This window comes from Vittaforma corneae, assembly GCF_000231115.1.
Source record: "Vittaforma corneae ATCC 50505 unplaced genomic scaffold supercont1.7, whole genome shotgun sequence".
Lineage (NCBI taxonomy): Eukaryota > Fungi > Microsporidia > Nosematidae > Vittaforma > Vittaforma corneae.
This window is the reverse complement of record NW_006889840.1, coordinates 63,650-88,354: the sequence shown is the minus strand read 5'-3', so window position 1 is coordinate 88,354 and position 24,705 is coordinate 63,650. Positions and strand designations below refer to the sequence as shown.

At 37.4% G+C, this 24,705-nt stretch overlaps 20 protein-coding genes across 20 annotated transcripts; 8 read left to right on the top strand and 12 right to left on the bottom strand.

The window, feature by feature from the left end:
- Positions 1-855: 855 nt before the first annotated feature.
- Positions 856-1,530, top strand: VICG_01015 (uncharacterized protein; the record flags this gene model as incomplete). The annotated part of the gene is made up of 1 exon (XM_007604400.1): positions 856-1,530. The coding sequence occupies one exon, from the start codon at positions 856-858 to the stop codon at positions 1,528-1,530; it is 675 nt and encodes a 224-aa protein (XP_007604462.1).
- Positions 1,531-2,015: 485 nt separating this feature from the next.
- Positions 2,016-3,026, top strand: VICG_01014 (uncharacterized protein; the record flags this gene model as incomplete). Its single annotated transcript, XM_007604399.1, has 1 exon — positions 2,016-3,026. One exon carries the CDS (start codon positions 2,016-2,018, stop codon positions 3,024-3,026), a length of 1,011 nt encoding a protein of 336 aa, XP_007604461.1.
- On the top strand, positions 2,981-3,448 carry VICG_01013 (uncharacterized protein; the record flags this gene model as incomplete). The annotated part of the gene is made up of 1 exon (XM_007604398.1): positions 2,981-3,448. One exon carries the CDS (start codon positions 2,981-2,983, stop codon positions 3,446-3,448), a length of 468 nt encoding a protein of 155 aa, XP_007604460.1.
- Positions 3,449-3,559: 111 nt separating this feature from the next.
- Positions 3,560-4,168, top strand: VICG_01012 (uncharacterized protein; the record flags this gene model as incomplete). Its single annotated transcript, XM_007604397.1, has 1 exon — positions 3,560-4,168. The coding sequence occupies one exon, from the start codon at positions 3,560-3,562 to the stop codon at positions 4,166-4,168; it is 609 nt and encodes a 202-aa protein (XP_007604459.1).
- Positions 4,169-4,295: 127 nt separating this feature from the next.
- Positions 4,296-5,270, bottom strand: VICG_01011 (uncharacterized protein; the record flags this gene model as incomplete). The annotated part of the gene is made up of 1 exon (XM_007604396.1): positions 4,296-5,270. The coding sequence occupies one exon, from the start codon at positions 5,268-5,270 to the stop codon at positions 4,296-4,298; it is 975 nt and encodes a 324-aa protein (XP_007604458.1).
- Positions 5,271-5,450: 180 nt separating this feature from the next.
- Positions 5,451-5,813, top strand: VICG_01010 (uncharacterized protein; the record flags this gene model as incomplete). The annotated part of the gene is made up of 1 exon (XM_007604395.1): positions 5,451-5,813. The coding sequence occupies one exon, from the start codon at positions 5,451-5,453 to the stop codon at positions 5,811-5,813; it is 363 nt and encodes a 120-aa protein (XP_007604457.1).
- A 217-nt stretch (positions 5,814-6,030) lies between these two features.
- Positions 6,031-6,867, bottom strand: VICG_01009 (uncharacterized protein; the record flags this gene model as incomplete). The annotated part of the gene is made up of 1 exon (XM_007604394.1): positions 6,031-6,867. One exon carries the CDS (start codon positions 6,865-6,867, stop codon positions 6,031-6,033), a length of 837 nt encoding a protein of 278 aa, XP_007604456.1.
- A 538-nt stretch (positions 6,868-7,405) lies between these two features.
- On the top strand, positions 7,406-8,737 carry VICG_01008 (uncharacterized protein; the record flags this gene model as incomplete). Its single annotated transcript, XM_007604393.1, has 1 exon — positions 7,406-8,737. One exon carries the CDS (start codon positions 7,406-7,408, stop codon positions 8,735-8,737), a length of 1,332 nt encoding a protein of 443 aa, XP_007604455.1.
- Positions 8,738-8,825: 88 nt separating this feature from the next.
- VICG_01007 (uncharacterized protein) lies at positions 8,826-10,025 on the bottom strand (the record flags this gene model as incomplete). Its single annotated transcript, XM_007604392.1, has 1 exon — positions 8,826-10,025. One exon carries the CDS (start codon positions 10,023-10,025, stop codon positions 8,826-8,828), a length of 1,200 nt encoding a protein of 399 aa, XP_007604454.1.
- Positions 10,026-10,152: 127 nt separating this feature from the next.
- VICG_01006 (uncharacterized protein) lies at positions 10,153-10,905 on the bottom strand (the record flags this gene model as incomplete). Its single annotated transcript, XM_007604391.1, has 1 exon — positions 10,153-10,905. One exon carries the CDS (start codon positions 10,903-10,905, stop codon positions 10,153-10,155), a length of 753 nt encoding a protein of 250 aa, XP_007604453.1.
- Positions 10,906-11,096: 191 nt separating this feature from the next.
- VICG_01005 (uncharacterized protein) lies at positions 11,097-11,684 on the bottom strand (the record flags this gene model as incomplete). Its single annotated transcript, XM_007604390.1, has 1 exon — positions 11,097-11,684. The coding sequence occupies one exon, from the start codon at positions 11,682-11,684 to the stop codon at positions 11,097-11,099; it is 588 nt and encodes a 195-aa protein (XP_007604452.1).
- A 325-nt stretch (positions 11,685-12,009) lies between these two features.
- VICG_01004 (uncharacterized protein) lies at positions 12,010-13,692 on the bottom strand (the record flags this gene model as incomplete). Its single annotated transcript, XM_007604389.1, has 1 exon — positions 12,010-13,692. One exon carries the CDS (start codon positions 13,690-13,692, stop codon positions 12,010-12,012), a length of 1,683 nt encoding a protein of 560 aa, XP_007604451.1.
- Positions 13,693-13,910: 218 nt separating this feature from the next.
- Positions 13,911-14,588, top strand: VICG_01003 (uncharacterized protein; the record flags this gene model as incomplete). Its single annotated transcript, XM_007604388.1, has 1 exon — positions 13,911-14,588. The coding sequence occupies one exon, from the start codon at positions 13,911-13,913 to the stop codon at positions 14,586-14,588; it is 678 nt and encodes a 225-aa protein (XP_007604450.1).
- A 302-nt stretch (positions 14,589-14,890) lies between these two features.
- Positions 14,891-15,505, bottom strand: VICG_01002 (uncharacterized protein; the record flags this gene model as incomplete). Its single annotated transcript, XM_007604387.1, has 1 exon — positions 14,891-15,505. One exon carries the CDS (start codon positions 15,503-15,505, stop codon positions 14,891-14,893), a length of 615 nt encoding a protein of 204 aa, XP_007604449.1.
- A 667-nt stretch (positions 15,506-16,172) lies between these two features.
- On the bottom strand, positions 16,173-17,441 carry VICG_01001 (uncharacterized protein; the record flags this gene model as incomplete). Its single annotated transcript, XM_007604386.1, has 1 exon — positions 16,173-17,441. The coding sequence occupies one exon, from the start codon at positions 17,439-17,441 to the stop codon at positions 16,173-16,175; it is 1,269 nt and encodes a 422-aa protein (XP_007604448.1).
- Positions 17,442-17,704: 263 nt separating this feature from the next.
- VICG_01000 (uncharacterized protein) lies at positions 17,705-20,020 on the bottom strand (the record flags this gene model as incomplete). Its single annotated transcript, XM_007604385.1, has 1 exon — positions 17,705-20,020. One exon carries the CDS (start codon positions 20,018-20,020, stop codon positions 17,705-17,707), a length of 2,316 nt encoding a protein of 771 aa, XP_007604447.1.
- Positions 20,021-20,322: 302 nt separating this feature from the next.
- VICG_00999 (uncharacterized protein) lies at positions 20,323-22,164 on the bottom strand (the record flags this gene model as incomplete). Its single annotated transcript, XM_007604384.1, has 1 exon — positions 20,323-22,164. One exon carries the CDS (start codon positions 22,162-22,164, stop codon positions 20,323-20,325), a length of 1,842 nt encoding a protein of 613 aa, XP_007604446.1.
- Positions 22,165-22,293: 129 nt separating this feature from the next.
- On the top strand, positions 22,294-22,488 carry VICG_00998 (uncharacterized protein; the record flags this gene model as incomplete). Its single annotated transcript, XM_007604383.1, has 1 exon — positions 22,294-22,488. One exon carries the CDS (start codon positions 22,294-22,296, stop codon positions 22,486-22,488), a length of 195 nt encoding a protein of 64 aa, XP_007604445.1.
- A 117-nt stretch (positions 22,489-22,605) lies between these two features.
- VICG_00997 (uncharacterized protein) lies at positions 22,606-23,019 on the bottom strand (the record flags this gene model as incomplete). The annotated part of the gene is made up of 1 exon (XM_007604382.1): positions 22,606-23,019. One exon carries the CDS (start codon positions 23,017-23,019, stop codon positions 22,606-22,608), a length of 414 nt encoding a protein of 137 aa, XP_007604444.1.
- A 23-nt stretch (positions 23,020-23,042) lies between these two features.
- VICG_00996 (uncharacterized protein) lies at positions 23,043-24,659 on the bottom strand (the record flags this gene model as incomplete). Its single annotated transcript, XM_007604381.1, has 1 exon — positions 23,043-24,659. One exon carries the CDS (start codon positions 24,657-24,659, stop codon positions 23,043-23,045), a length of 1,617 nt encoding a protein of 538 aa, XP_007604443.1.
- Positions 24,660-24,705: the final 46 nt, after the last annotated feature.

Sequence of the window (24,705 nt, the reverse complement as noted above, 5' to 3'; positions counted from 1 at the left end):
AATAACTAATCCGAGTCATCAGTTTTAAAGGGTTCATGCTCCGATTCGATAAGGATTCAGAATATGTTCAAAATTACAGACGAGTCCTTTAAGAGGCATGCAATAACAAGCTTAATTAACCATCTTAGTCTTATATTTTGAACTCAGTTTAGCTATGTGCTTATAACAACCAGTGGATTCGAGAAGATATTTTATTGGCAGAAATGAGATTGTTGCTACGAGAGAATGGATGATCCTTCACATCATAGAGCTGTTATAAGCGTGGAAATGTGCTAGGGGGATGAATCCTGTCAAAAGTAGTCATGCTGACTATTAAGCTTAAACATTTCTATTTTCTGTGAATTTTGTAAAATTTTTCACTGGTCAATATCTATCAAAAGTAAAAAAGTCCTAAGATTTGGATGGACAGTCCTGCCAATTAAGCTTATCAGTACTTTCTTTGTTGGCAAATACCATTATTTAGGCTATATAATTTTGTAGATGTCCCATTCTGTTTGCCAGAATTGTGTACTTGTTCATGAGAGTTATTCAACAGCAGTTCCGTGATTTTGAAGTAAGAGGTGCCAGTCAAGTGCCTGGAGCAATTTTATTTCCTCCCTAAAATATTTGTTTTTAGAAATATATTAACATTTTATGATATTTCTTGGATGGACTTCTTAACAAAATTTTCACAGTTATTAAATTCTTTGAGCAATTCTTTCTAAATAAATACGAAAAACCATTCAAACAACCGAAGAAACAAGCACATGAAATAGCATTTCAACGCCATCCAACTGGCACCATTCCCTTCCAAAGCTTAGTACGCACATCTTTTCGAGATATAGTTTTTGATATCTACTCCAGCAGAACCTATCATTGCCCTGTCATGCAGTAAAATTCGCTAGGCAAAAAATTTTTGTGGTTGTTGAAGAGAAAGCATGCGACATCTTCCATATTTTTTGCACTCTTCCACTGTTCTTTTCTAGTTCCAATCATTATACACTTAAATATCTAAAAATTTTTCATCAGAAAAATAAATTTAAAAGAGGATATTTCTATGCCCTCTCGAACGTGATGCTGAAAAAGACACGGTTCAGAACCACAAGCTTCATGCATCTGATCATTAGAGTGGTCTACAGACAGTTTTATTACATTGTCAGTAGTATTATTTTTGTCTTGAGAATAAATAATGCAAATGAGCAAAAGATTAGAACCCAACCGCAATCCGACTTGAAGCTGATGAGCGCAAAAGTAGATTTAAATGAAGAAAAAGAGTGTTTAAAAAATACTGATGAGAGTGTGCCCTTTTCTCTCAAAAGTCCAGTTATAGTTTTAACAGATATCATTGACAACACTCGCCTATTTAACGAGCAACCTCTGAAAATGAGACAGTGCATCGTTGCACACTACAAGATGATATTTTCTTTGCTAAAAAGGTATGGCGGGCACATGGTTGCCAACGAAGGAGATTCTTTCCACCTGGCTTTTCAGCATTTTGAAAATGCAATCAAGTTTTGTAAAGATTTATTTGCTGGCATTACAGCGAAATAGCCTTTTTCCAAGTAAGAGTGGGAGTCAACAAAGGAAAGCTCTGTGTTAGAAAGTTTTGTGGGTATAAAGTCTATGGCGAGCCGATTGAGGAGATCCAGAAATTTTTTGAACATAGCGACGGAAAGCGAATTTGCATCAAAAAAAAACTTATAGAAAAATATAATATTAAGCCGGAAGCTAATTTCTGCATGCACTAAATATTTCACAATAAATTGTTAATTAACTAGCCACTTTGCAAAATATTAAGCTTGTTAAACATACATACTTGTCTTATCCCAACACGCTCCAACCGGTTTTCCAAGCACTTTTCCGTTAAAAATTTAATAGACATTTCACTACATAACAAAGCCCAATAGGCTTTTAATATAGAATCGTTGGACGCTTAGTTTAAAGGCATAAATATGGCTGTTAATCGAACTAGGCCAAGTATATCTCATCGAATCCATAGCAGAACTGTGTGATTAAGTTTTGCTCGCTGCCATCCCATGCACGAACATTACAGACAGATAAAAGCCAAATACACACAATTGACAGCGCTCCTATTAAGAGACAATGCCGCATTTGTAAATACAAACACACAGCGAATGGGCATAGATTATCCAATATTCAAAAGAGACAAGTCGGTGATTCCATTTATTCCATCATCGCCGAAATCAAATTTCATGGCAGTAACACCTATAAACTTATTTACAAAGGAGGATCCAATCTTACGATATGTTCCAACAGTGCACACAACACAACCCTCGTCAATTACATGGTTCGAGGGCACTGTGTTTGGCTCTAAGTCTTTCGACAGGGATGACATGATCGACTTGATGTTTTTGAGGATTTTTGAAAAGCAAGGTTTCGAACAAAAGGCATTGAACTTCATACGAAGCCAATTTGGAAGAAACCGAGAAGATTTCCTCAGAATTAAAAATAGAGAAGCAAAGCTGAACATCGGCGACCTATTTTGCTCAATTTGTTTAGTTTTTGGATGTGGAATTCACAGCAGGCACAATCCCAAGATAGTAAAGCATAATGAAGTTAGCAGCTGTATTTGTTCTAGAAAACCTCGGGAATCCGTGCGGCTGCCTCGAATTCTGTTTAATGAAATTTCATCGGATCCTTTAATAAAAAAACTGGCATTAAAAACCTGTGTAGTGAGTAAAATTTTATCTCTGAGACATAACTCGATTATTCCGTGCACTTTTGTCCACCAATCAAACATTCCTCATACGAAAACCATATCGCTTTCAAACAATTGCACAGATCCAAAACAGTTTTATCAGCCGTGTAGACATACTGGCAGATGTTCTAATGGCAAGTGCTGCTGCAGCACTAGCGGAACTTTGTGCGAGTCTTTCTGTCAATGTTCTAACTGTACAAATGTAATATTTTGCGACTGTAAAAAGTGCAATGAAAATTGCGTTTGCTACCTCTCGAATCGTGAATGCACTGATTTCTGCACATGCCTAGCAAGCGGGGCAAGCTGGAATGTGAAAACATGCCAGTAGCACAACACATTACACGCAAAGCTTCAATCTGTAAGTCCTCCAAGCATGGATTAGGCCTTTTTGCCGAAGAGTTTGTTCCAGCGAACAGTTTTGTAGTGGAGTACACAGGTGAGCTAATAACCGATAAGGAGGCCGAAAGGAGGGGAAATTTCTACGAGATGAACAAGCTTTCCTATCTTTTCAATGCGGTATTTCAGCATTCTGATTGCTTATATTCTATAGACTCGTTTTTCATGGGCAATAAAAGCAGATTTATAAACCACTCGGTTTCCAATGCAAACCTTAAGTCAAAAATACTTGTTTCACATGGAAATGTCAAGATTGTATTTTACAGTCTAAGAGACATATACAAAGGCGAGGAGTTTTTATTTGACTATCAATTCACAGACACCCAAAAGAAAAAGCATGGAATTATAGACTGAGCCACAGCTTGCTTCCATCAGATATGCTAACGAAATCGTTAAAATTACCGCTTCTGCCTCTGCCAACAAAGTCTGTTTTTGATAATAAACTATGAACATTCACAAATCCTCATGTTTTGTGTTGAGTGTAGAAGAAGGAGCGTGGATTCAGAAAACAAGAAAATCATATGTACATTCTGTGGTAAAAAGATAGACAAGTACACTCAAGCAAATGACACATTCAAGCATATCGACTGTTTGCTTTTGAAAGACCAAGTGTTCCGACACTATTTAATCAACCATAAAATTACTCTGGACAGGTTTGTTTGTATTTACATTTGGCAGCTGATTCCCAACATTTTGCTGCACTTTTCGAACGTGAGTATTTCAAAAATGCAAATAGAAGAGCTCGAGGTGAATTTATATTTTGGCAACGTTCTTTTCCAGGTGACGAGCCAAGCATTCTACACTCTTCTCCTCTACACTCTGCTAGGCAGCGTTCCGTTTTTCAAATTACTTTACTCAATCCACTTTAGCTCATTTTATAATCTTTTTAAAATAGTTTTTGCAGTGTGGGAGTATAAAGAAATTCAATTTTATGCCATACTGGAAATATTGAATTGCTGCTCAAATGTCTGTGCACTCAAATGCTTTGACGAGGATCATCTTAAAATCTGCTCAACGGTACTAATTTCAAAGATCGCCTCGTATGGAATTTTAGTATACATATTTAATAGGTAGACTCCAATCACGGCTGTTGCATTAGCCAAAACCACTCTATAAGCATCTTTCTGGACTGTGGGATGTTGCTAAGGCATGAAGAACTCTTATAAGATCTCTTCCAAGTGATAGATAGCTTGTTCTTTTCCTAGACTGTATACTTGTCATTGAAATACGAAAGATCAAGCTTTATTCTGTGAATAGCATTGCCAGATGAAATGTACAGAAGGTCATTCATAAATATAAAATCTTCGGCAGCATTGACATTTGTGGACATCAGCAATGGCATGCTCTCCTCCGCTATGCTTCTTAAATCGAAAATGTAGACATCTCCATTGCTGCCCATTCCTAGAAGAATGTGTCCCAAAATGTCAAACGTTTTACAGTTGTTAAATAAATCTATGCTCCCGATAAAAATAGGATCGTTTTTGTTGAAGTTAAGGCTGCTGTCAATCTTCTCTCTGTTATTGAAAACCATGGAGATGGTGTTGTTACACAGAGAAACAATCATATTGCCATAGTACTTAATCTTGCTGATAGGACAACAATGGATATTGTTGAATGAGGTGAATGGCTCATAATTCAAGTATCTCTTTTTAAAATCATCAATTTTCCATTGCTTGATCACGCAGTCAGTTCCCGAACTAACAATCATGGAGCGGTCGAATAGTATGTCGATTGATAGAATATGGTCTTTATGCCCAAATATCCCACCGCAAACACCGATGCATTTAAGAGACCTCAGGCTCCATATTCTTATTGAGCTGTCTTCTCCACTACTAACAATATGGTTGCCAAGAATTTTAATATCACAAACTGCGCCTGTGTGTCCAGTAAGAAATGTTGCCAGCACGCCTTCTTGTATGTCTAATATTTTAATCACGCCTGTTTCACCACCCAAAACCAGAAAATACTTGTTTGGAGAGCAGAAGTTACTCATTTTATTTTCAAAGAACTCTCCACAGTAGTACTTTTCATCCTTATTTGCATCTATAAATCTGCAGAGAGTCTCCAGCTCATCGTTCATAACAATACATGTTCTGTATCCAAATGCTGCGACTATCCCCACTTCTTTTAGGCATCTTAGATGCTCCAGCTTTAGACTGTGGAATTCTTTGAACATATCTGGGTCTGGATGGAAGAAATCTTGGTATGGCTCAAAGAGAAGATGGGTTTGTTGGCGATTTTCAGCACGCCAATGGGTATTCTTAGTCTTTTTATAGAAATAGCTGTTGAAAAGAGTCGTACAATAGTTTTGTGCCAACCTATCAAATTTATAAATTTAATTTTTGTTGCCCTTACCATGCTAGGACTACTAACAGCCATTATTAAAAACATTTTACAATACATTCCATTCAATCCACTCATATACATTCTCAAATCAGAGCCAATATTGTTGGCTGTCGAGATCACCATATATTTTTTCTACGGCGCATATTTCTATGAAATTCCCGACAAACTATCGACAGAAGGCGATACTAATGTATATGTGAGCATGTCGGAACTATACAAGCTGTATGAAAAAAGCTCCGACAGAGAAAGCATTGTTGGATGTGATGAGAGCATAAGCAACACTGATGAAAGTGATGGAACAATTGATGGTGATGACAATCAATCAGACAGAACCATTGAATCTTGTGATTCAAGACACTCCACAATTAAATAGCGATATTCTCAAACCAAAACGTCTTTTTGACAGAGATCTAACATGCTTCTTAGTACATCCATTTTCTCAATAGTTTATTAGCAAAAATGCTTCACTCACTTTGTTTGATCTGCCTTTAAGCATCTTTGAATGAAGCTTGTCGTCGATCGCTATCACCAAGTCATCTCCATAGTACTTTATCATTTTATTTGCAATCAATGTTCCGAGTATGTCCTCCTCAGTAATGCACGTCTTCTGTGATAGTGCCTTTTATACTTATATCCTTACATTGGACAAGCTCTTCCAAAATTACCTCAAGCCAATATGCTCGATACGAAAGAAGCCCCAGGTCACTTAGAGGCTTTTCAGGACTTGCAATTTTCTTATCCTTCTTAGACAGCATGTATGAAAAATCAATAAGGACCTTGCCATAGCCCTTTCTTTGCTCATATGGCAGTGTCAAAATACATGCAAGATTGTATCCCTGCTCTGAACACTTTTCTTTGGAAAAATAACCGACAATTTGATATCCATATTCATCCTTGTGACATAAAACATAGAACATAAATACATCAACATCATAGTACAAGGATTTATGATCCAAAAAAAGCTTGGATAACAGTGCTAGATTTCTACAGTAGTTCTTCTGTATATAGCCATCTAATTCAAAAAAGCTCAGCTCACCTTCTTCATATATTTTTGTACCTGGGGGATGTCTTAGCTCACATCCTAAACAGTGTTCACTGAGCTGTTCCTGTGTTGAAAAGTAGTACAGACAAAATTCGCACAGATAGACAGTTCCATTTCTAATAACATCCTTTGGATATGGACTAAAATACCATGTATCAACAAGGTAGTTTCTGATACAGATTTTGTCTATGTTTTTAATCCGAAACTCATCTTCTAAATGAGATCTTGGTGTTGTGTGTTTATTTTCTGTCGGTGGTGCCTTCTCCTCAAACTTTTTTTTCTTTCTGGGGAGTTCTATCTCGGAAGGGTTGTTCAAAATTAGTTCTGAACTCTCAATCCATTTGTCATATCTCCTATTGAGTCCTATGTAGTGTATGTAAAACATGAGCCTGCCATCCTCATGTTTCTTGGATATTATTTCGCACTTTTATTTGGTTTTCTTGGCCCACGGGGCTTATTATTGGCACTTTACTTCCCACTGCTATTTCATTTGGATCCATGGTCTTAAAATTTTGTTAAGACAAAAGAGACACACCAACAAAGCTGCCAATGCCTAAACATATAAACTGCATAGCTGATAAATTTTAAGCCATATGCTATTTGTATAATACTATGCGTCCAAGTCTGTTTTAGTTAATGACAGATCAAAAATGTTTGTTTACAGGTAAAATGCACCAACACAAGCGGACGCGATCTCAACACAAAGAAAGCTTTGCAACCCGCATTGCTGCTCCATGACTAAACTTTGAAATGCAGGCATGGCAAACTAATTGCTTAAAGCAATAGTAGTGATTCAATACGAACAGGTACTGGTTCATAACGTTGCACGATGTTTCACATTCTATATTCCATCCTAGTCAATTTTTTACGTTCAAACACTGTGTTTTACTGAAATGTTTTGGCATTCCATTTTTAAAACCCAAATGACTTGCGTTGATTTCCCAACATTCACTCTAAAGACGACAAAAAACTATGTATTTGTTGCAGGAGGCGGCGGAAACAAGGATTATGGAAAACAAAACGGTGTTGTTGCGTTTAGAAAGGAGAATATTTCCAAGGAACTAGGGGATTTTGAAGATTTCTTCCAAACTGATGATTTTATACTTCATCTTCAAGTTTATACATCTTGTGAGGAAGAACAGGATGGTCAAATGGAAAGGCTGTTGATTAGAGAAAGGCCTGCTATTGCTGAAGAGTTCGACCCGAGTGATAGTGAAGATGCTTGTGCTGAAGAATTATCCACTACAAGTGAGGAGAAAGGCGCGATGGAAGATGGTAATAAAAATGACATCCAAAGCGTAAACGAAGAAGCAGAAAACGAAAATATTGTTAGCAAAAATGGCGATGACAATAAAAGTAAGACAGGTGGCGATGGTAGTGAAAACAAAAACGAAGGAGACACTAGAACCAAAAAGGAAGTACTAAGCAGTCTTCAAAAGAATCCTATTTTTGTGGCTGGGATTGGTGACAAGAACTTCTATCTTCTTCGATTTGATGGGAAGTTCAGCTTATGCTGTGTGTCAAATAATAAAATCAGGCAGGCACACTTGTCTGAACATTTGATTTTACTAAAAAATAACATTATTGCTGGATTTCACAACATCATCCACCAGAATAAGCCTACCTTAAACTTCAAAATTAAAAAATTCCATGAAGACACCGAGAATCTGGCAGAAGAATATGTTTACAAACTGTACAAGAAGAAAGATGAGGTGGTCGCACTCAACGATCACTGCACCCAGGATATTCCAGAGGATTGGTTTAAGTTTTTCATTTTTGGAAACTCGATCCACAAAGTGATCAACGAAAATGATAAGAACACTTTTGTTTTCCATAATCAGAAGTATGAAATTGAAGGCAAATTGTCTAATTTTATTGTGCAAAAGAGCCGAATAATCTTTTTTGCCAATAGGGAGAAGGAGGGACATCTATATTTTATAGACCAGTCAAGTAAAAGGTATGAGCTTCCGAAGATAACAGCCATTGCACAATTCAATGACACAACATGTGTTGCTACTGCACAGGGCGATGTCATTATTTATGTTGATGGAGTGTATTCACAGAAGCACAGTGTGGCTACAATTCCAATATCAGGCGTGGGCCTTGACGACTCTAAGATTTATTTTTGTATTCTTACAGGTGAAATAGGATGCAAGAAATACTCAACATCAACTCACTTAGTCCTCAAAACTGCATCGATTCTGGTTTTGGTTATTGCAATCATTATAGCCGTCATATTCAAATATAAAAGATAAGAGCGCCAGACTACCGTTATGAGCAAGCCTCGTTTTGTAGTAGAATGTGGTTATTAAATTGAACTGTAAAGCTAAATCTTTTATTTGTTCATGTCCAGTTATCAAAGTAAATCCTTTTGTTTTCGACAAGATTTGGGTATCTTGATTTTATCCTAAGGAATAAGTCTCTTTGCATTTTCATGTTTCCACATATAAATACATTGCAGTCGTTTTGGAACTCTGATATTGCGTCTACAAAATCATAGACATGCATTCCCATGCTAGATTTGGCCAGTGTCACATCGTCGCAGTTGACATCGTAGTAGTTAAGAAGATTATCCTGGTCAAATCTAAAACCATACACCAGTTTTAATCTCTCAACAGTGCCTGTTAACAGAAATCTTCTGTAAAATGAAATAAAGGGAGCAATGCCCGTTCCAGTGCAAAAACAAACAACGTTTTTGGAAGAAAATCCCTCAAAAAGCTTATTTTGTCTAATGCAGTATTCTATGGGTATTGAACAAGATGCATCTGTGTCAGGTCTGTCTGATAACAGTCTAAGCTTTTCTGTGTAGATTTCCATTATAAACCTTGAAACATGACCATAAACGACTTCACCGTCAATGGGCTTTGAAATGACGCCTAGAAGAATTTCTGCAGGACCTTTTTCATGAATCAAGCTGTAATATCTTGGTTTAAGAATCTCACAGTGCAGAAGAAACTCCTCAGGCGTGGGCTCACACTCAAACTCCTCTAAAATATCTAGCAAAGTACTCATTCTAAGCCCGATACTCATGTAATCTCTTGAGCCTTCAGAACTGCAAATATACTCCAGCTCATTTTTCTTTTTAGAACTTTTTGAAAGCTCCAGAAGGAACTTCTTCTTCGGAATGGTGTTAACATCCATTCTATATTTGATGAAGTCCCTCAGCATTCCATCAAAAATAAAGCCGTTTGCACCTTTTCTTTCAATTTTCAGCCTCTGATTATCGAACTTGCAGTATTTACAAATCCCATCCACAATTTGGTCAGAGTTCGGAACGAGAAGGCCTATCGAATCACACGGCATGTACTCTATGGCAGAATCCAACTGGATTTTGAATGTTTCTTTCCAGACGGTTGGGATTTTCTTGATTTCAGTTAACTGTGCTCTTTGGAAAACTGGGCATTCGCTCGAGCTGAAAATAAATGAATCGCTATTCTTTAATGTGCTTGGCTCTATTTTCAATTTTTCATTGGCATTGCAAGCCGCTCCCACCTTCAGTCTCTGAAATTGACTTGTAAAGGTGTAATTCACTTTTGGGCTCATCACAGCTCTGTATTTGGGATGCGAAAAGCTAAAATAGCAAAAACCAGTTATAAATTGAAGTGTATTAAAGCAAGCATCCAGGGCTTTCCCTGTGTATAAATTATAAAATACGTGACATATCACTTAGTCATTTTTCCAAAGTTTTGGCAAAGTTCAAGCTTTCCTTTAGAGTGCATCCACGCAAAAAAGCCAGACTGGCGACAGGAGATCGCTCTCCATTTGTATACACAGAATTAGCTACAACCCTAACACTCCCATTCTCATAAAAGGTCTTTTCAGAATTTACCAGAAAGTCGTAGTATCTTTTGTCAAAATATTCAGGCGTAATTATTTTAGCTAAGTTATAATACAAGCTACTTAGCTCGACTTTTTGTAACACTGTACCAGGCTCATAGAAATAGTACTCAAGTGGTAGGTCTATCTTTGAATGCGTAAAAATATTAAAGCCCTCTGAAACTGTATTTAAGTTGAAGCTTTGGCAATAATGGTCTGTGAAAATACAAGAACAAATGCACTTGTGTTTTTCCAAGGAAGCTTCTGGGCCTATGCCAGCATTATAGCCAAAGCTTGAGTGTGTATTTCTGGTACAGCTAATCAAGTATTTTAAAAGATAGTAAAATATGTGTTTTCTGCTGAGGAAGTGGGATATGTACAGCTGAATGTATCCCAATTTGGAGTTCAGGAGGTCTTCCACAAAAATTAAATTGCACTCACTGTTTGAAATATCCAAAACAAAACTCTCCGTTGAAAGTGTGAAGAGCCCATTTTCTTGTTCATAGTAGAACTCGACTCCAAGAAAAATACACACCTGTGTTAGCGCCTCTCTCATAGGCATCTTGCCATATTCAAGAATTTTGACTAGTGCCTGTTCTCTTAGCATGGGGGATAAGCAATGACGCACTAACAGTTTATCTGTTAAAAAATGATAGACAACTTCCGTGGCTTACCAAATCTACTCGACAAAAGATACGAAACCGTCTTTGAGGGAGATAGTATAAAATAGTACCAAATGCAAAAAACTTTAAGATAGCCACAAAACAGTATCAAGATGGTTTTTAACGTAAACTTTACTTAATTCCTAACGGTTACAATACTCTTCAGATATGCTATGATACCCACAAAGGTGGAAACACACAACAATAAAAATCCTATTATGAAATCCCAAAGAGCCAAGCCAATATTAGTATGGCTTCTAATAGAAGCAAAGACAGCCATACAGGTTATGAAAGCAATAACAATACCAGATGCAAAGTACTCATCTTTGGTTGTATTGAATACAGCATAATTAGCTGCTAGAGCGAGTAGAATTATATCAATTGCAATTATCAATAGACAAGTACTGCTTATCACATTTGCAGCTGATTCAGGAAAAAAAGCGTTATTTACAAGTAATACCAAGAGATATGCTGATTTAACAAGAGTGACTCCACATGCAGCTGTCATATAGACTCGAATCTTTCTCTCAGCTTTGGTGCTGAAAATCCTTGATTTAGAATGCAAAAATAGACAAATGATGAAGACAAGCACAACCACAGATGAGAACACAAACGGACTGAGCATAGACTTGAGAAGATAGATTATCTCAGAGCTGTTATCTGTGGGACATCTTGAACCAATACCTGGTGGAAGACAGAAAAGTTCGGGTGCTCTTATTGCCATTTTGATGGGCAAAATTTTGGTTAAAAATTTTTAAGACTGATAGGAAGGATAATCAAAAAATTGATTAAGAAACAGAAAATGACGTTTGAAAGATAACATGCACGCAGTACTATATGAAGATATAAAATGATCGACAAGTAATATTTTACAAAGCTATAAATAGCCAGTAAACAATATATCAACTTTTCACTGCTTAAGCTACATTGCAGTTTAAAGTTGCACGCTAAATCAAAATAAAACTGTACAATTGTATTAGTTTAAATAACTAGCACAAAGCTCCCAAAATTGAAGATTTTTGAATGCATATAAATTTACCATTCCACTTTCACTTTGGTCTTCTCAGCTCCTGCTCTGTCACCTTTTTAACATCATTCGGAAGTGCAACAATGATGTCCTCGCCTTTGAATACAAAGTTTTCATCAACGATTACATCGTAGAGTGCCTTGAGAGAATAATCATACAGATTGCCCGCTTTAACATCCTTCACTCTCCACTTGACCACAAATCTACCAGTACTTGTAACAATCATTGTGTCATCCTGATCAAACTTAGCAGGAATAAAAGAGACTTCGTCCTTGATCAAGCTAAGGTGCTGGGGCTTTAGCTGGAGTCTTTTAGGTGTCGGCTTGTTCTTTCCAATGGACTTAGAATAGTCAGAAGTCGCAGCGAAAACAAGAATATAGTTCTTGCATGTGCAAAGAATCATTGTGCCATCTTTACTGGAATCAATTCCAAGAATTTCATCACCAAATCCAGGAAGAAGAGACTTGGCCCGCTTGTCTATTTTGTTATAAAGTCTAAGATCGCCCTTTCTGGATGCAACTGCCACATCACCTGTCTCTGTGGCTATTCCACATGAAAATTCATTTTTAGTTTTATATGTGTTCTTCTCTGCAACCTTGTCCTTCATCCTTGGATCGATTCTAAATAGCGAGTGGTCTGTCATTCCCACCAATGTGCCTTCATTGTTGTATTTCACGCTGTCAAAATAGTCATTCATTTCTTCCTTAATGTCCCATTTTTCAACCACTTCGCCCTTGTTAAGATCTAAGACTTGGAGTTTATCCCTTTGACCCCTGTCCAAGACTAGAAGAGATTGGTTTTGGTTGTGTGTGATTATTTTTTGCGGGTCATTCAGTACCTTTTGGATGTGGGTTCTGAATTTTAAATCATTTTGCTGAGTGTCAAATACTCCCAGCGAAGATCCTCGTGTTACAAACACAAGATCGTTGCCTATGACAAGATGCTCATTGGCTTTGGTGTCCCTATTAAATTCTGTATCTTTTGGCTTCTCGTCTTCGAACTCCATCCACTCCTCCTCTTTGTCCTCAGGGATATTGGTATCCTGTTGACTTTGCACGGGATTCATAACTGCCATGTTTTCAAAATACTTGAACTGATCGCCTTCGTTGACTGATTTATAACAACATTCGGTGTATTTAGATACAAACTCAAGGAAGTTAATATGGTCCTCAAACTCAATGCAAAAGGTATGAAACATTCCTTTGTTGTAGACAGACCAGACAAAGCTGTGATTGGATTGATCCATGTAATATTGCGTGTTGGTGTTGATCTGTTCGTAGTGTTGAATAGATGCCTCGTCTTCGATTCTTAGATAATATTCAGAGTCATGCACAATCTTAGCTTCACAGGGTTGATCATACAGTTCAAATTTTCTATTTTCGGTGTTATACACATAATATACAATCCTATTTGAGTTGAAGATGGTCCTACTTGGTACTAACTGTTTAAGTATTCGAAACAGCTCTGTATTCTTTTTAGACTCAAACCAGAACTTTTTGTTATCGCAGATGAATGTGAATGATCCGTCCCTAGGCTGTATATCTGAGAGCTCAGAAATGGGCAACGCTGAAAGATTACAGCCTTTAAAAGTCAGTTTATCATTCTCAGCACAAAGCGACACATCATTGAATGCTTCGTTTTGTACTTTCAGTGTTCCTTTTTCTTCGATCTTTTTGCTTAACATTTTCTTAAGTGTACTTAGCATTAACCAGGGGGCGAGAAATAAATATACTCTTTCATATTCTGGGATAAGCTTCAATAAAGAGTCTTTTCCATGCCACTGGTAGCCATGGCGAATTTCGATCAACTAATTATTGTTTGTTGATGGACGAATAGCTGGGTGATTTAGTAGGAATATTCATATTGCACCAGCCACCTTCAGTCAATCTTTATCCATCCATTGTTTACAAAGGTTCTTTGCCCATGGATCAGTCAGAGGCTACAAGCAAAAACATTAGGACAATTCTCAATGACATATGGCAAAACTTACAATCCAAACATGAAAATCTCAAAAGGGATGCTGCAGACTTAAAAAGGAAACAGCAGGACCAGTGTAGGGACTTTTCCATTCAAAACTCAGCTCTTCTGGCCGCGTTCGAAGATTCAAACAGGGAAGCGCAGTCGCTTATAAATAGAAAGGTGATGCTAAGAAAATCCTTAGAGAAGGAGGAAGCAGACATTGGCAAGCTGGATAAGGAGAATCAGGAGTTTCAAAGACAGGCAGACGAGTTAGAGGTCCTGAATAGGAGCTTAAGAGAAAGACGACAGGATGTCGAAGAAAAGTATAAAATGCTGCTGTTGAAATCACAGCAGCTTAAAGGCAAGGCAGAGCTAAAAGAAAACGAACACAAGGAAATGAACGAGGCTTATAAGAGGTACTTGGGATTGGAAATAGTCAAAATAAAGGAGAACGTAGTGAAAATATCATACAACAATCTTGGCTCGGAGTGCTATATGGTTTTGGATTTTACAAATGAAGACTGTGTGACGGGAAGTGTACCTGAAATCAATATTGATAAACTCAACTATTTATTTAAAGAGAAGAGAAACTTTTATGAATTTGTAAAATGTGTAAGAGATCAGTTAAAACAGAGACTATAAGCACGTTAGTAAATTAGCATAACCATACGTTTTATTGTAATTACACTTAACACATTTCATTAATATATTGCCTCAGCTGGCTTCCTGTTTGCAGCCTTGCATGAGGATTCGATCAGTTTAATATATTCACCATTGCAAAGCATAGTCTCTATGGCTGCTGGATATTTCCCCCACTTTCCATCATGCCTATATGAATTGATCAAAGCCCCCTTACATGCTCATATCCAGCAAATAAATATATACTTTTGTCAGCAAGCTCATTTTTTGGATTCATAGTGTATTCTGTAGACAGACAATCATATTTACGACATCAAAAATGAAATGAGCACGTCCATTCCCACAATCGCAAAGAGAAGATAAAGATGAGTTTTCGGTGAGTTTGTGGAAATAATCGACCCCTTCAAGCTTCTACTCAAAAAGAAGAAGTGTGCAACTAGAAAATACAAGGACAATAGTTTTCCAAACATAACCAACCTAAAAAGCTTGATAAACAGGATTATTAAAAACTTGTACCCAACGAAACAGAAGAGGTCTTTTATATCAATTGAAACATCGAAGAAATAGCAAACGACCTTGTACAAAAGGCAGACTGCAAGGTGAATTATGATAGTTCTTGTAAAGGTCATTCCCAGGATTTCAGGATGAAACTTGTTGGACAGTCCCAGAAGAAAACCCTTAAAAAGAACCAAGGTTATAATAGACATCGATGGGATGTACATCTCGGGTTTGTAAAGCGAGCTGCTCAATGAATCTTCTTTGTAGTAGAAAGGAACTATGACTAGAAGGAGCTTTGAAAGAATATTGGAATCTGTAACATCAAAATACTTTCTGAATGCACCACAGTTAACTTTAGAAAGCTCTGAGTTGAGGGCAGAAGCCCCAGACTGCAGGGCCTGCTTTCCAAGAGCAAATTCCATGAATGGGGTAGGGACATCCAAAAATAAAAATAATCTAAACAGAACAAGCAAAACCCACAACCAAGTACATATTCATTCTATGTGCCGGAAGCTTCAAAGTAGGACGATTGGTGTGCATTACGTCTGAGTTTATAAAAGCCAACTACTTGCCAACCCACTATGCTAACATTTGCAATGAACATAACAGGAAAGTCAGGAAAACACTTTTGATTACCTACCTTATTGATGCCTGTATGGTAAAGATATATGCAGGTCATTAGCTATGCTACAGTGTCGTGGTATCGTCTCTGTACATGTTGTATATTCCAACAACCCTGTCCAGTGATTCACTGAGTTCCTTTTGCTCTGCAATATACTTTTGGATTTCGTTTTTATCTGAAGTTTTAGCCTTTTCAAAGCTTTTATTTGCTTTTCGTATGAAGTAGTCTTTTAGAGATGGCGAAAGAAACTTAGATGCTGTTTTTACCAAATTTGAGTGCTCTTTGCTGGCTTTCTGGAGCATCATCAGTCTGGGGTAAAAAAGCAAAGGAAGCAAAAGACGTGGAGAAGCTGATGTAGTGAAATCAGATCAATGAACTACGCCAAATAAGACTTTATTACAATAGCTCCAGCCTTTAAGATGCACAGTTTTAACAAAAGCAGTGACAATATTAAATCCATTTTTTATTTACTGATTGACTACATTCTTCAATTCATTGAAAAATAACTCAATTTCCCCATTTAAATTTACAAGCAGCCCAGCAATCTCTGCACACTCTCTTTCATGTTCTCCACTCTTCTTTACCTTTTCAAACAGCACGTCTTGGACCAGTTTGTTATTGTTTCTCACCTTTTCTAGCAACTGCTCTCTTTCTGAATTTACCGAATCATACTTCATCCTCAAGTTTGCTATCTTTGCTGAAATTTCCTCGGAAACCTTTTTGTCTCTACTTTGAAGATTAAAAATTTTGCTTTCGAGATGCGACACCTGTCTTTCAATGTGATTTATCCTAATCTTCAGGGCATTTATGCTGCTGTCCCAGTTTTTGAGCTTGCTTTCTGACATTAAAATGTTTTGTTCAAACTTCTCAATTCTTTCCTCGATTACATTTAGTTCTTTTACTATGGAATGCATCTTCACTACTTGCTCCCAGTACTTATTCTGCTTGTTTAGAACCAAGCTTTGCTCTTGGATGCTTTTTTCAATATTCCGTATAGATTCCTTTTCCTTTTCAATCAAGCTTCTCATTTCTTCAACGAGCTCTAGCAGCTTTGTTGGATCGCTCACAATTTGGGTGCGGAGACAAGTTATTTCCTGTTTTAGATTATGCTCAAGCAGCTGGCAGGAGCAGAGCTTATCTCCAATTTCAATCTTTTCAGTTTTTAAGAGACTCACTTCATTCATCTTCTCTTTTTGATACTTGTAGAACTCCTTAAGCTCACTCTCCAGATTGGATATTTCGTTTTCAAGATTTTCCTTTAATTTAGCATTCTCGGCCAACTCCGTTTGCACCTTTTCTATTGCTTCCTTTGTGGATGCAAGCTGGGATTCAAGTCTTTTCTTTACTGCAAAATTATCATCGGCTATTTTACTGGCTTGCTCGTATATCTGCTTTTTGCTGTCACGATACATACCAAAATTAATAAGTGTAGAGAGAATCTGGACAAGCCTACGCGAGTCTGGGTTGACGTCTCTAACTGTAAAGTTGCCGATTCCAATTTTGCCGAGCAAATTGCCCATTCTCTGGACTTGCTTTATCACCTGGAGAGGCTCATCTCCATCTGGCAGACCCTTGCCCTCGAAGGCCTCCAAAAGCGAATCGTAGATTGCAGACGTTACTGCAATAGATGGTTTGAGTATGTCAGCGGGTGATATATTGATGTTCAGCTCTGCAAGATATGATATTATATCTTTTGTTGATAGATCGGGGACGGAGTACATGTTTCTTTTGTTCATACTGTGGGTTGGAAACTTTGAGGATTTCGAATGAAAAGACCAAACAGTATGTTGCAAAGTGTGACACCTCCTGGATGTAGACAGATAACGCCAGAAATGTTAGATGCCATGCACATGTAGAATAGCCGTGGAGAAAAATGGATTGCAGTATAAACTATTATGCTTTTGTCACATTTGCATAAACCAAAGGCTGGAATAAAATACAGAGTTAAATTGTAAACAATAGTGCTCTTATACAAACGTCTATTTATTTTGGGATTGCTTTATAGAAGCTCAAAAATAAAATCAAAATCAAGATCAGGCCTATAAACATCTTCGAAGCGCTGGCTGTTTCTTGCCATGACCTGGTATTGGATTATATTGGTTTTTACTGCTTCTCCACATCCAGTCTTCTTAACAATCGAGATGATCTTATGAATAAGATACTGAAAGGATGCATCTTTAACCTTATATCTCTTGGCTATAAGTTCCTTCACTCTGTCATCGTGTTTGTTAAGATAAATTAGAATACAGGCAAGGATGCTCTCCTCAGGCTGGTCTATGGGAACATCAAAGCTTGAGGACTCACACAAAGACGCACAATCATTATGCATGTCAGCAGAAATATCTCTCACTTTTAAACTTACAAATTCTCCAATTGACGAACACCTTGAAACCAAAGCTTTCTCTTCTTGATGCAGTATTTTTATATTTTGAAATATGAAAAGTATAAAGAAAATGGAATACACATTCTTTTGGCCAATAGATACCTGCAATGTGTCGCGGAGATACAGCCTAAGGTCTTTTCTAGTCAGAAAAAAGACATCAAAGGATTTTTGCGAAGTTAGTACTTTCTTAAAAAGTGTGCTAAGCAGCACAAATCCACAATTCTTAACACAAAAAGATGGATTGTCGAGGCATGAAAGTCCCAGTTTTAAGTAAAATGAATGATCCTCGGAGTAATCATCAAACAGCGTAGCAAAGACATTCAGCGTATGAAAGAGTATATGTATCTTGACATCTTTCAGGACAATGTGAGAGTTTTTAACCATGCCTATCAGATCAAAAAGGCTTCGCTTAATCAGACAGTAATTTGTTGGATCCCTATTTAGCAGAGCAAAGTACTGAGACAAGCCGCCGCTCTTTCTGACAGTAGCATTTCTATGGAGAATTTCATTGACTCCTTTGCTGATATAATGCTTAATGTCCAGGCCTTCAATGCTTGCAATTTCTTTAATCAGACAAACCAGGCCCAGGTGATCTGTTTGGAGCATACAGCCCATCAGCAGATCATTTCTTTTAATATTCTTAAAGTGAATACAGCACTCCCTCAGTACATTCCACGACAGCATGCCACAGTTTTTTGTGTATTTTTCATCATCAATGCTTTTATACTTTTCATACAGGCTAAAGACTATTGACGAATATTTGTCTCTGGTGTAGTTCATAAGATTAAGGCAGCACATCAGCCCAAAAATCCTGTTGTCATCTGCAGAGACTCTATTTGCTAGCTCTGCCCATATAATTTCAGGATCAATATCCTGTAAAATGATGGATGCACCATATACTTTATAATTCTCCGATGCAGTGAGATTCTTTATGTGATGCGTGATATCGATAACAATCCACTTTCGGAATTGTGACGCTATTTTTCTAATTTCAGATGACAAATCATAGATCAAATCTATTATTAAACTGCTGTCTATCATGCCAGGGCTATATTCAAGCAGAGCTGTCAATAAGACTGTGCCAAGATGTCTTCTTTGAAAATTCTTAGCTCTGCACATTCGATATACCAGCCCGTTATACAGCATGTCAATATATGAACTGAACAATGCTGAATCATGCTTTAAAATTTCCATTTTTTCTAAAAATATCTCGCCGATCCTTTTAATGTTTACAGGATCAACAATGAACTGGTTAAAGTATAGAAACCTGTAAATACCAGGAAAATGCTCAATCCTGGTGAAATATTCTATCCGCATTGTCTCTGAGTGGTGCAGATATGAAAATTTGTTCTGGAAAATACACAGCTTTACTATTCTTTTTATATTTTGGTAGCCGAGCTCGCTGATTTCAGGTAACAGATGGGCATATTCTTCAATAAGCGGGGCTATAATAGTCTTGGTATTTTTAAATTCAACAGTGTTAATTGTTTTAAATAACTTGCGAATATATTGTGCCTTTAAGGATTCTTCCATATCTTCAAAGTGGTAGATGTATGCATCTTCATGCGTGATTTTGAGATTCCTGAATATTCTGGAAACTACTGGCTTTAGCTTTTTAACCTTTGAGTATTGCTTGCAGTATTCAATAAAAGTATCAGAAAAGTCTGTGATTTTGTTGAAGATTACCACAAGCTCGTCAAGAGTAGAATCCGGAATTAGATCAGTCAGTAACTTGTTGGCAAGTGTTTCATCTTGATCGAAGTTGTAGCAAATGAACAGGATTTTAAGCATTGTTGGAGAAAATTCAGCACAAAAGTCCATATGCTGAGACATTTGATGCTCTAATGCAGCAAAGTCTTTGAGACAGTGTATCCTACTCCACTCTTTTACTACTTCAATTATTTCTTTGTTCCTGCTCTTCACTTTTTTCATTCAGCTGAAGGATTGGAAATTTTTGGGAACAGTCTAAGCTTTCAGTTACTAGAGAACTACAACAGCTTTGATACTATTTTATAGGATACAAGAAACAAATCCATTTTTGATGCTATTTACTGATTTACCGTAGCTAATTAGACCACAAATTTAAGCTAGTATGTATCAGGAACCAAGCGAATATTCAAATGCTATTCTGCTCGGAAGGACTGATTGAATCAGCACTCACTTGCATCTAAAAGATCCACTGACAAAATTACACAGAACCCCGCAAAGAAACTTCAGGCAACTAGATATGCCTCCTAGTATTCTGGCTTGCAGTTTTCCATGATCTTTTTACAATACAATAGTAATTCATCAATTTTATGCTGCTCAAATCCCTTTGCCAGCAAGTAGTGCCTGAACTTGTCTATGTTTAGCGATCCAAAAACCACCTTATCAACTTTCTTTACGTTTTCATCCGTGTAAATTGCTTTAAGAAATAAAACTTCTGCCTCAGAAACATCCTTCAGCCTGTCAAATACTGATTTTATGCCTACTCTCTTTACTCCAATACAGTAATCAGAACCCAGAAGATAGCTCATTTTGATCAAGGAATCCTGGTCCAAACCCAACTGTTCAATAACATCTTGATATGAAAAAGACAGGATGTCTTTGTCTTTTCTAAAGAAATTTTTGTAAACTGTTACTCCATGGAGTACCATATCATTGTCTTCCGACACCACACCGTCAATTAGTCTTTTCCTAAACAAATATCCGCATTGCGCATCTGTCTCGCCAATGCATTCGATGTGTGGAAGCTCAAGTATGTCAAGAAGTTCAATAATCAGTCTTTGGACCCTTTGCAGATCATTGTTTGAAATTGACAAATCACATTCTATGCTATTAGCAGACGGACCATATTCCCTTTCAAAACTATGATGTGCATAGTCGTCATTCGAATCATCAAAATAATCAGCTGCGTCAACTGAGGACTCACAAATATCTTCCTTGGAAACATTGTCTTCAACAATGCCCTCTCTAATATATTCTTTGAGACCACAAAACTTCACGCCAATCCCTGCATCGTCGAGACTAGAAAGGTTTCGAATTTCCATCTCATCTCTGATGCAATTTTGCTCATGAACCATCCTGTGGTTTGACAAAACCGTGCTACTAGCATCATTCACAGTATTTAGGAGCGCCAGATTGAAATTGGCCTGCCTTTTCACATCACACTCGGTGCTCTTTAAAGAATGGATGGCATACTTCTCAAACACATCATCCCATCCATCGCTTTGATGCTTTTCAAACAAGCGCTCAACTTCAGAGCTCTCTGATCTTTCTTTTGAATGATTGTGTTGCTCTTCTTCCTCCTCTTTATAGTAAAATGCCTTGAAAATGTTTACTTCATCCTTCCTAAGCTCTGAATATCCAGTCCAGTCTGATTGAATGGTTTTCCTTGCATCTTTGTTAAGATTTCTGATCAGAGATGTAATTTTGTTTCTTTTTTTAACATTTTCAAGCTGTGATTCGCAAAAACTAGAAAAATCCGAATTGTCAAAAACCATGGGCAGCTTTCTTTTTGATCTAAGATCAATCAGCTTTTCTAGTTGCTGTTGCTTTGAAAGATTCCGTATACTTTCGTAGTCAAAGTTTGAAATCGAAGAGTCAACATACTGCTGGCCATTGTCTATCACAGACTCATATTTCCCATCTTCCACAATGTCATTTGTCTCGCTTGAAAGCTCACCCCAGTTATAATTGTGATGTTTTAATTTATTAATGGCTTCTTCGTCCAATTTTTTTAGCTCTGGTTCATCAAAATCATTGATATGCCTGCAAACTTTCAGCAGCTCACCACATTTACTACATCTTTTGTTAAGAACTATCTTTCTGATTAGCGATTTCAATTCATTTTGCTTTCTTTTTTCAACTGTTTCCTTTTTAGCTGCTGGTGGTTTACCATCGAATACAAATACTGGCTGTATTTTATTGTAAAGAATCTTGAATATACGCTTTGAAATAGAAAATACGACCATATTATCTGGAATGGACTTGTAATGATGCATCCATATGCTTGTGTCAACTGCTAATGTTTTGTTTTTAAATTCAGCCTTCTTTGCACACGGCTCAAGGATTTTCCATAGATTTCTCACGCCCATTAAGGGACATAATAGTTGCTATTTATACATACACGGGAATGGTGGCTTAGAATGACAGTGTTCCTTTGCCCTATGTGATGGAATAGCCAATCGCTATTTTATGTATTCTGTTTTTCCATTACCCCCGCTATGGTAAAGGCGGTCAAGGGAAGTCTGATTGAAACAGAGCCAAGTATAAAAGAAGTGATTCTGAAGCTTGGTGAAAATGAGAAGTTTGTAATTGAGGAAATAGACGATTGTAGAATTTTCATAACACAGGAAGCAGCAGCCGGAATCAAAGAAAGAGTTTCAAAAATCATGTCATTGGACAAAGAACCAAGATAGAACACAAGAAGACGTCTTTATTTTGTTAGGTAAAAGCTCAAATAAAGAACAGGATAAATATGGCAGCGCACAGCTCAAAAGAATATTAAATTTTTTAATAAATTCTATGCGTCTGGCTCATTTCATCGACATATCAGGATGAGATAATTCTGCCATAATCTTTTTCAGGGGCACTTCCTCTTCAAATCTAATATTTCTAAACTCAGAGTTTTGTCTGCACAGCTGTTCATAGTCTTCTAAAGTAATATTTGAAATATGGAAAGAGTGAGAAAAGCAGTCATAAATTCCACATTCTTTGAGAACATCGGGCATAGAGGTGGTGCCCAAAACAAACAGTTTGTTCTTGTCCTCGGCCTTTGCGAATATTTTTATGGCTTGGAGAATCGAATTTGAAAATCTCGGGCCAATTCCAACATACTCAATAAGCCCCTCAATGTCGTCAAATATCACAATGGCCTCCTCCGACTTGTACGCCTCCATGAACTTCTCCTTGATACAATTCACCTTCTCATTCTCGCTCATTCCTACCATTTGTCTTGGGCTGATTATTCGAATCAGCGGAAACTGCTCTGAAGCGCCACCCTTACAGCCAACGTGGTTTTTCCAGACCCATTATCTCCATAGAACAATAGGGAGTTGGTATTGTATAAATTTGTATTTCTAAGTGCTGAAATGTACACCTTTCCAATATTGACAGCGGCAGTAATATTATCTGTTTCATAGAAAACTCTGTTAAATGTCTCAAATTCCTCCTCATTGAATCCGAAAGCGGGCTTAATTTCGTTAAGTGCATTAAGCATATCCTCCATCGTTATTAAAATGTTCTCATCAGCTACAAGCCTGTTGCCCTCTTCACTCTTGACCTTCCTTTCTAATGCAAAGGAGCTTGCTCCTCGAACCACTGCTGCTATCTCTGCCCCAGTGTAGTTCTTAGACATTTTGGAAAGCTGTGGAAAGTCCACATTCTTGTCTAGGTAGTTGTTGCCACTCATTTGCTTTGTGTGAATCTGGAAGATCTCAAGCCTTGCCGGCTCATCGGGTAACGATATCTCAAGATGAATTTCAAATCTGCCTGGCCGCAGTAGGGCATCGTCTATCAAATCCAATCGATTGGTCATTCCTATCACTAGAATATTATCGAGTGACTCAACACCATCAATCTTGCTTAGCAGCTGGTTTACAACCTGGTCCCCAACCCCCGATGGCCCACCAGAGCCTCTTCTCTTGCAAATAGCATCTATCTCATCAAAAATTATGATGTGAAGCTGAGACTCTTCTTTCATTTTTTCCCATTCATCTTCTGCATCTTTGAATAGATTTCGTATGTTTTCTTCGCTCTGTCCAACATACTTGTTTAATATTTCAGGCCCATTGACAATCTTCGGTGGCCTCGCATTCAATAAGGATCCAAGCTTTCTGGCAATTAGCGTCTTGCCAGTTCCCGGAGGGCCATATAGCATTATTCCCTTGACATGCGGGATTCCCATTTTCTTTATAACTGAAGGTCCAAATAGTCTCTGGACAAACGCTCGCCTAAACATCTGCTCAAACTCCTTCTTCAACCCGCCTATTCCCAAATGTTCAAAACTAAAGCTGGGATCCAGCAAAAGATTTCCAGACATATTGTTGGTAATGTTAACTCTTGTTGAGGTCGATGAGACTGATATGTCCGTAGAATCAACAAGAATACCATATGGTTGTTTTGTATCGCAGATTATCTCCACAACACCAAGCACAAAGATGATATCTGGGTGTGACTCTGCGGTTAAATACAGCTTCTGGGAGGTGTTAAATGGAAAGCCTTCGTAGCTGCTCCTTATAGCATCTTTCAAAACACCAGCATCAATATCTATGTTGCACATGTTTATAGTCTCAACACTAAACTTAATTACATTGATAGAATCGATGTATTTTCTGTCTATAAAGTCAATGTCTATTTTATCTGTGCTTACTGTCTTATTTACAAACTCACGCTGAATCTTGCTTAGTGCAATATTGTGGGGTGGTATATCTGGATCTGCTTGGAAGGCATAGAGATAGGTGGTGTCAAGAAGAATAAAATCCGTATCGTTGTGGGGTATTCTTGGGTTGATGTATACTAGATTCACCTTTGACTGCACAAGTGTGGTTTTATGAATTGTCAGAGATGTAAATTCTTGGACTTTAGCCATGGGTTAGAAAACAAATAAATCATGAAATAGCCTTATCGGCATAGAT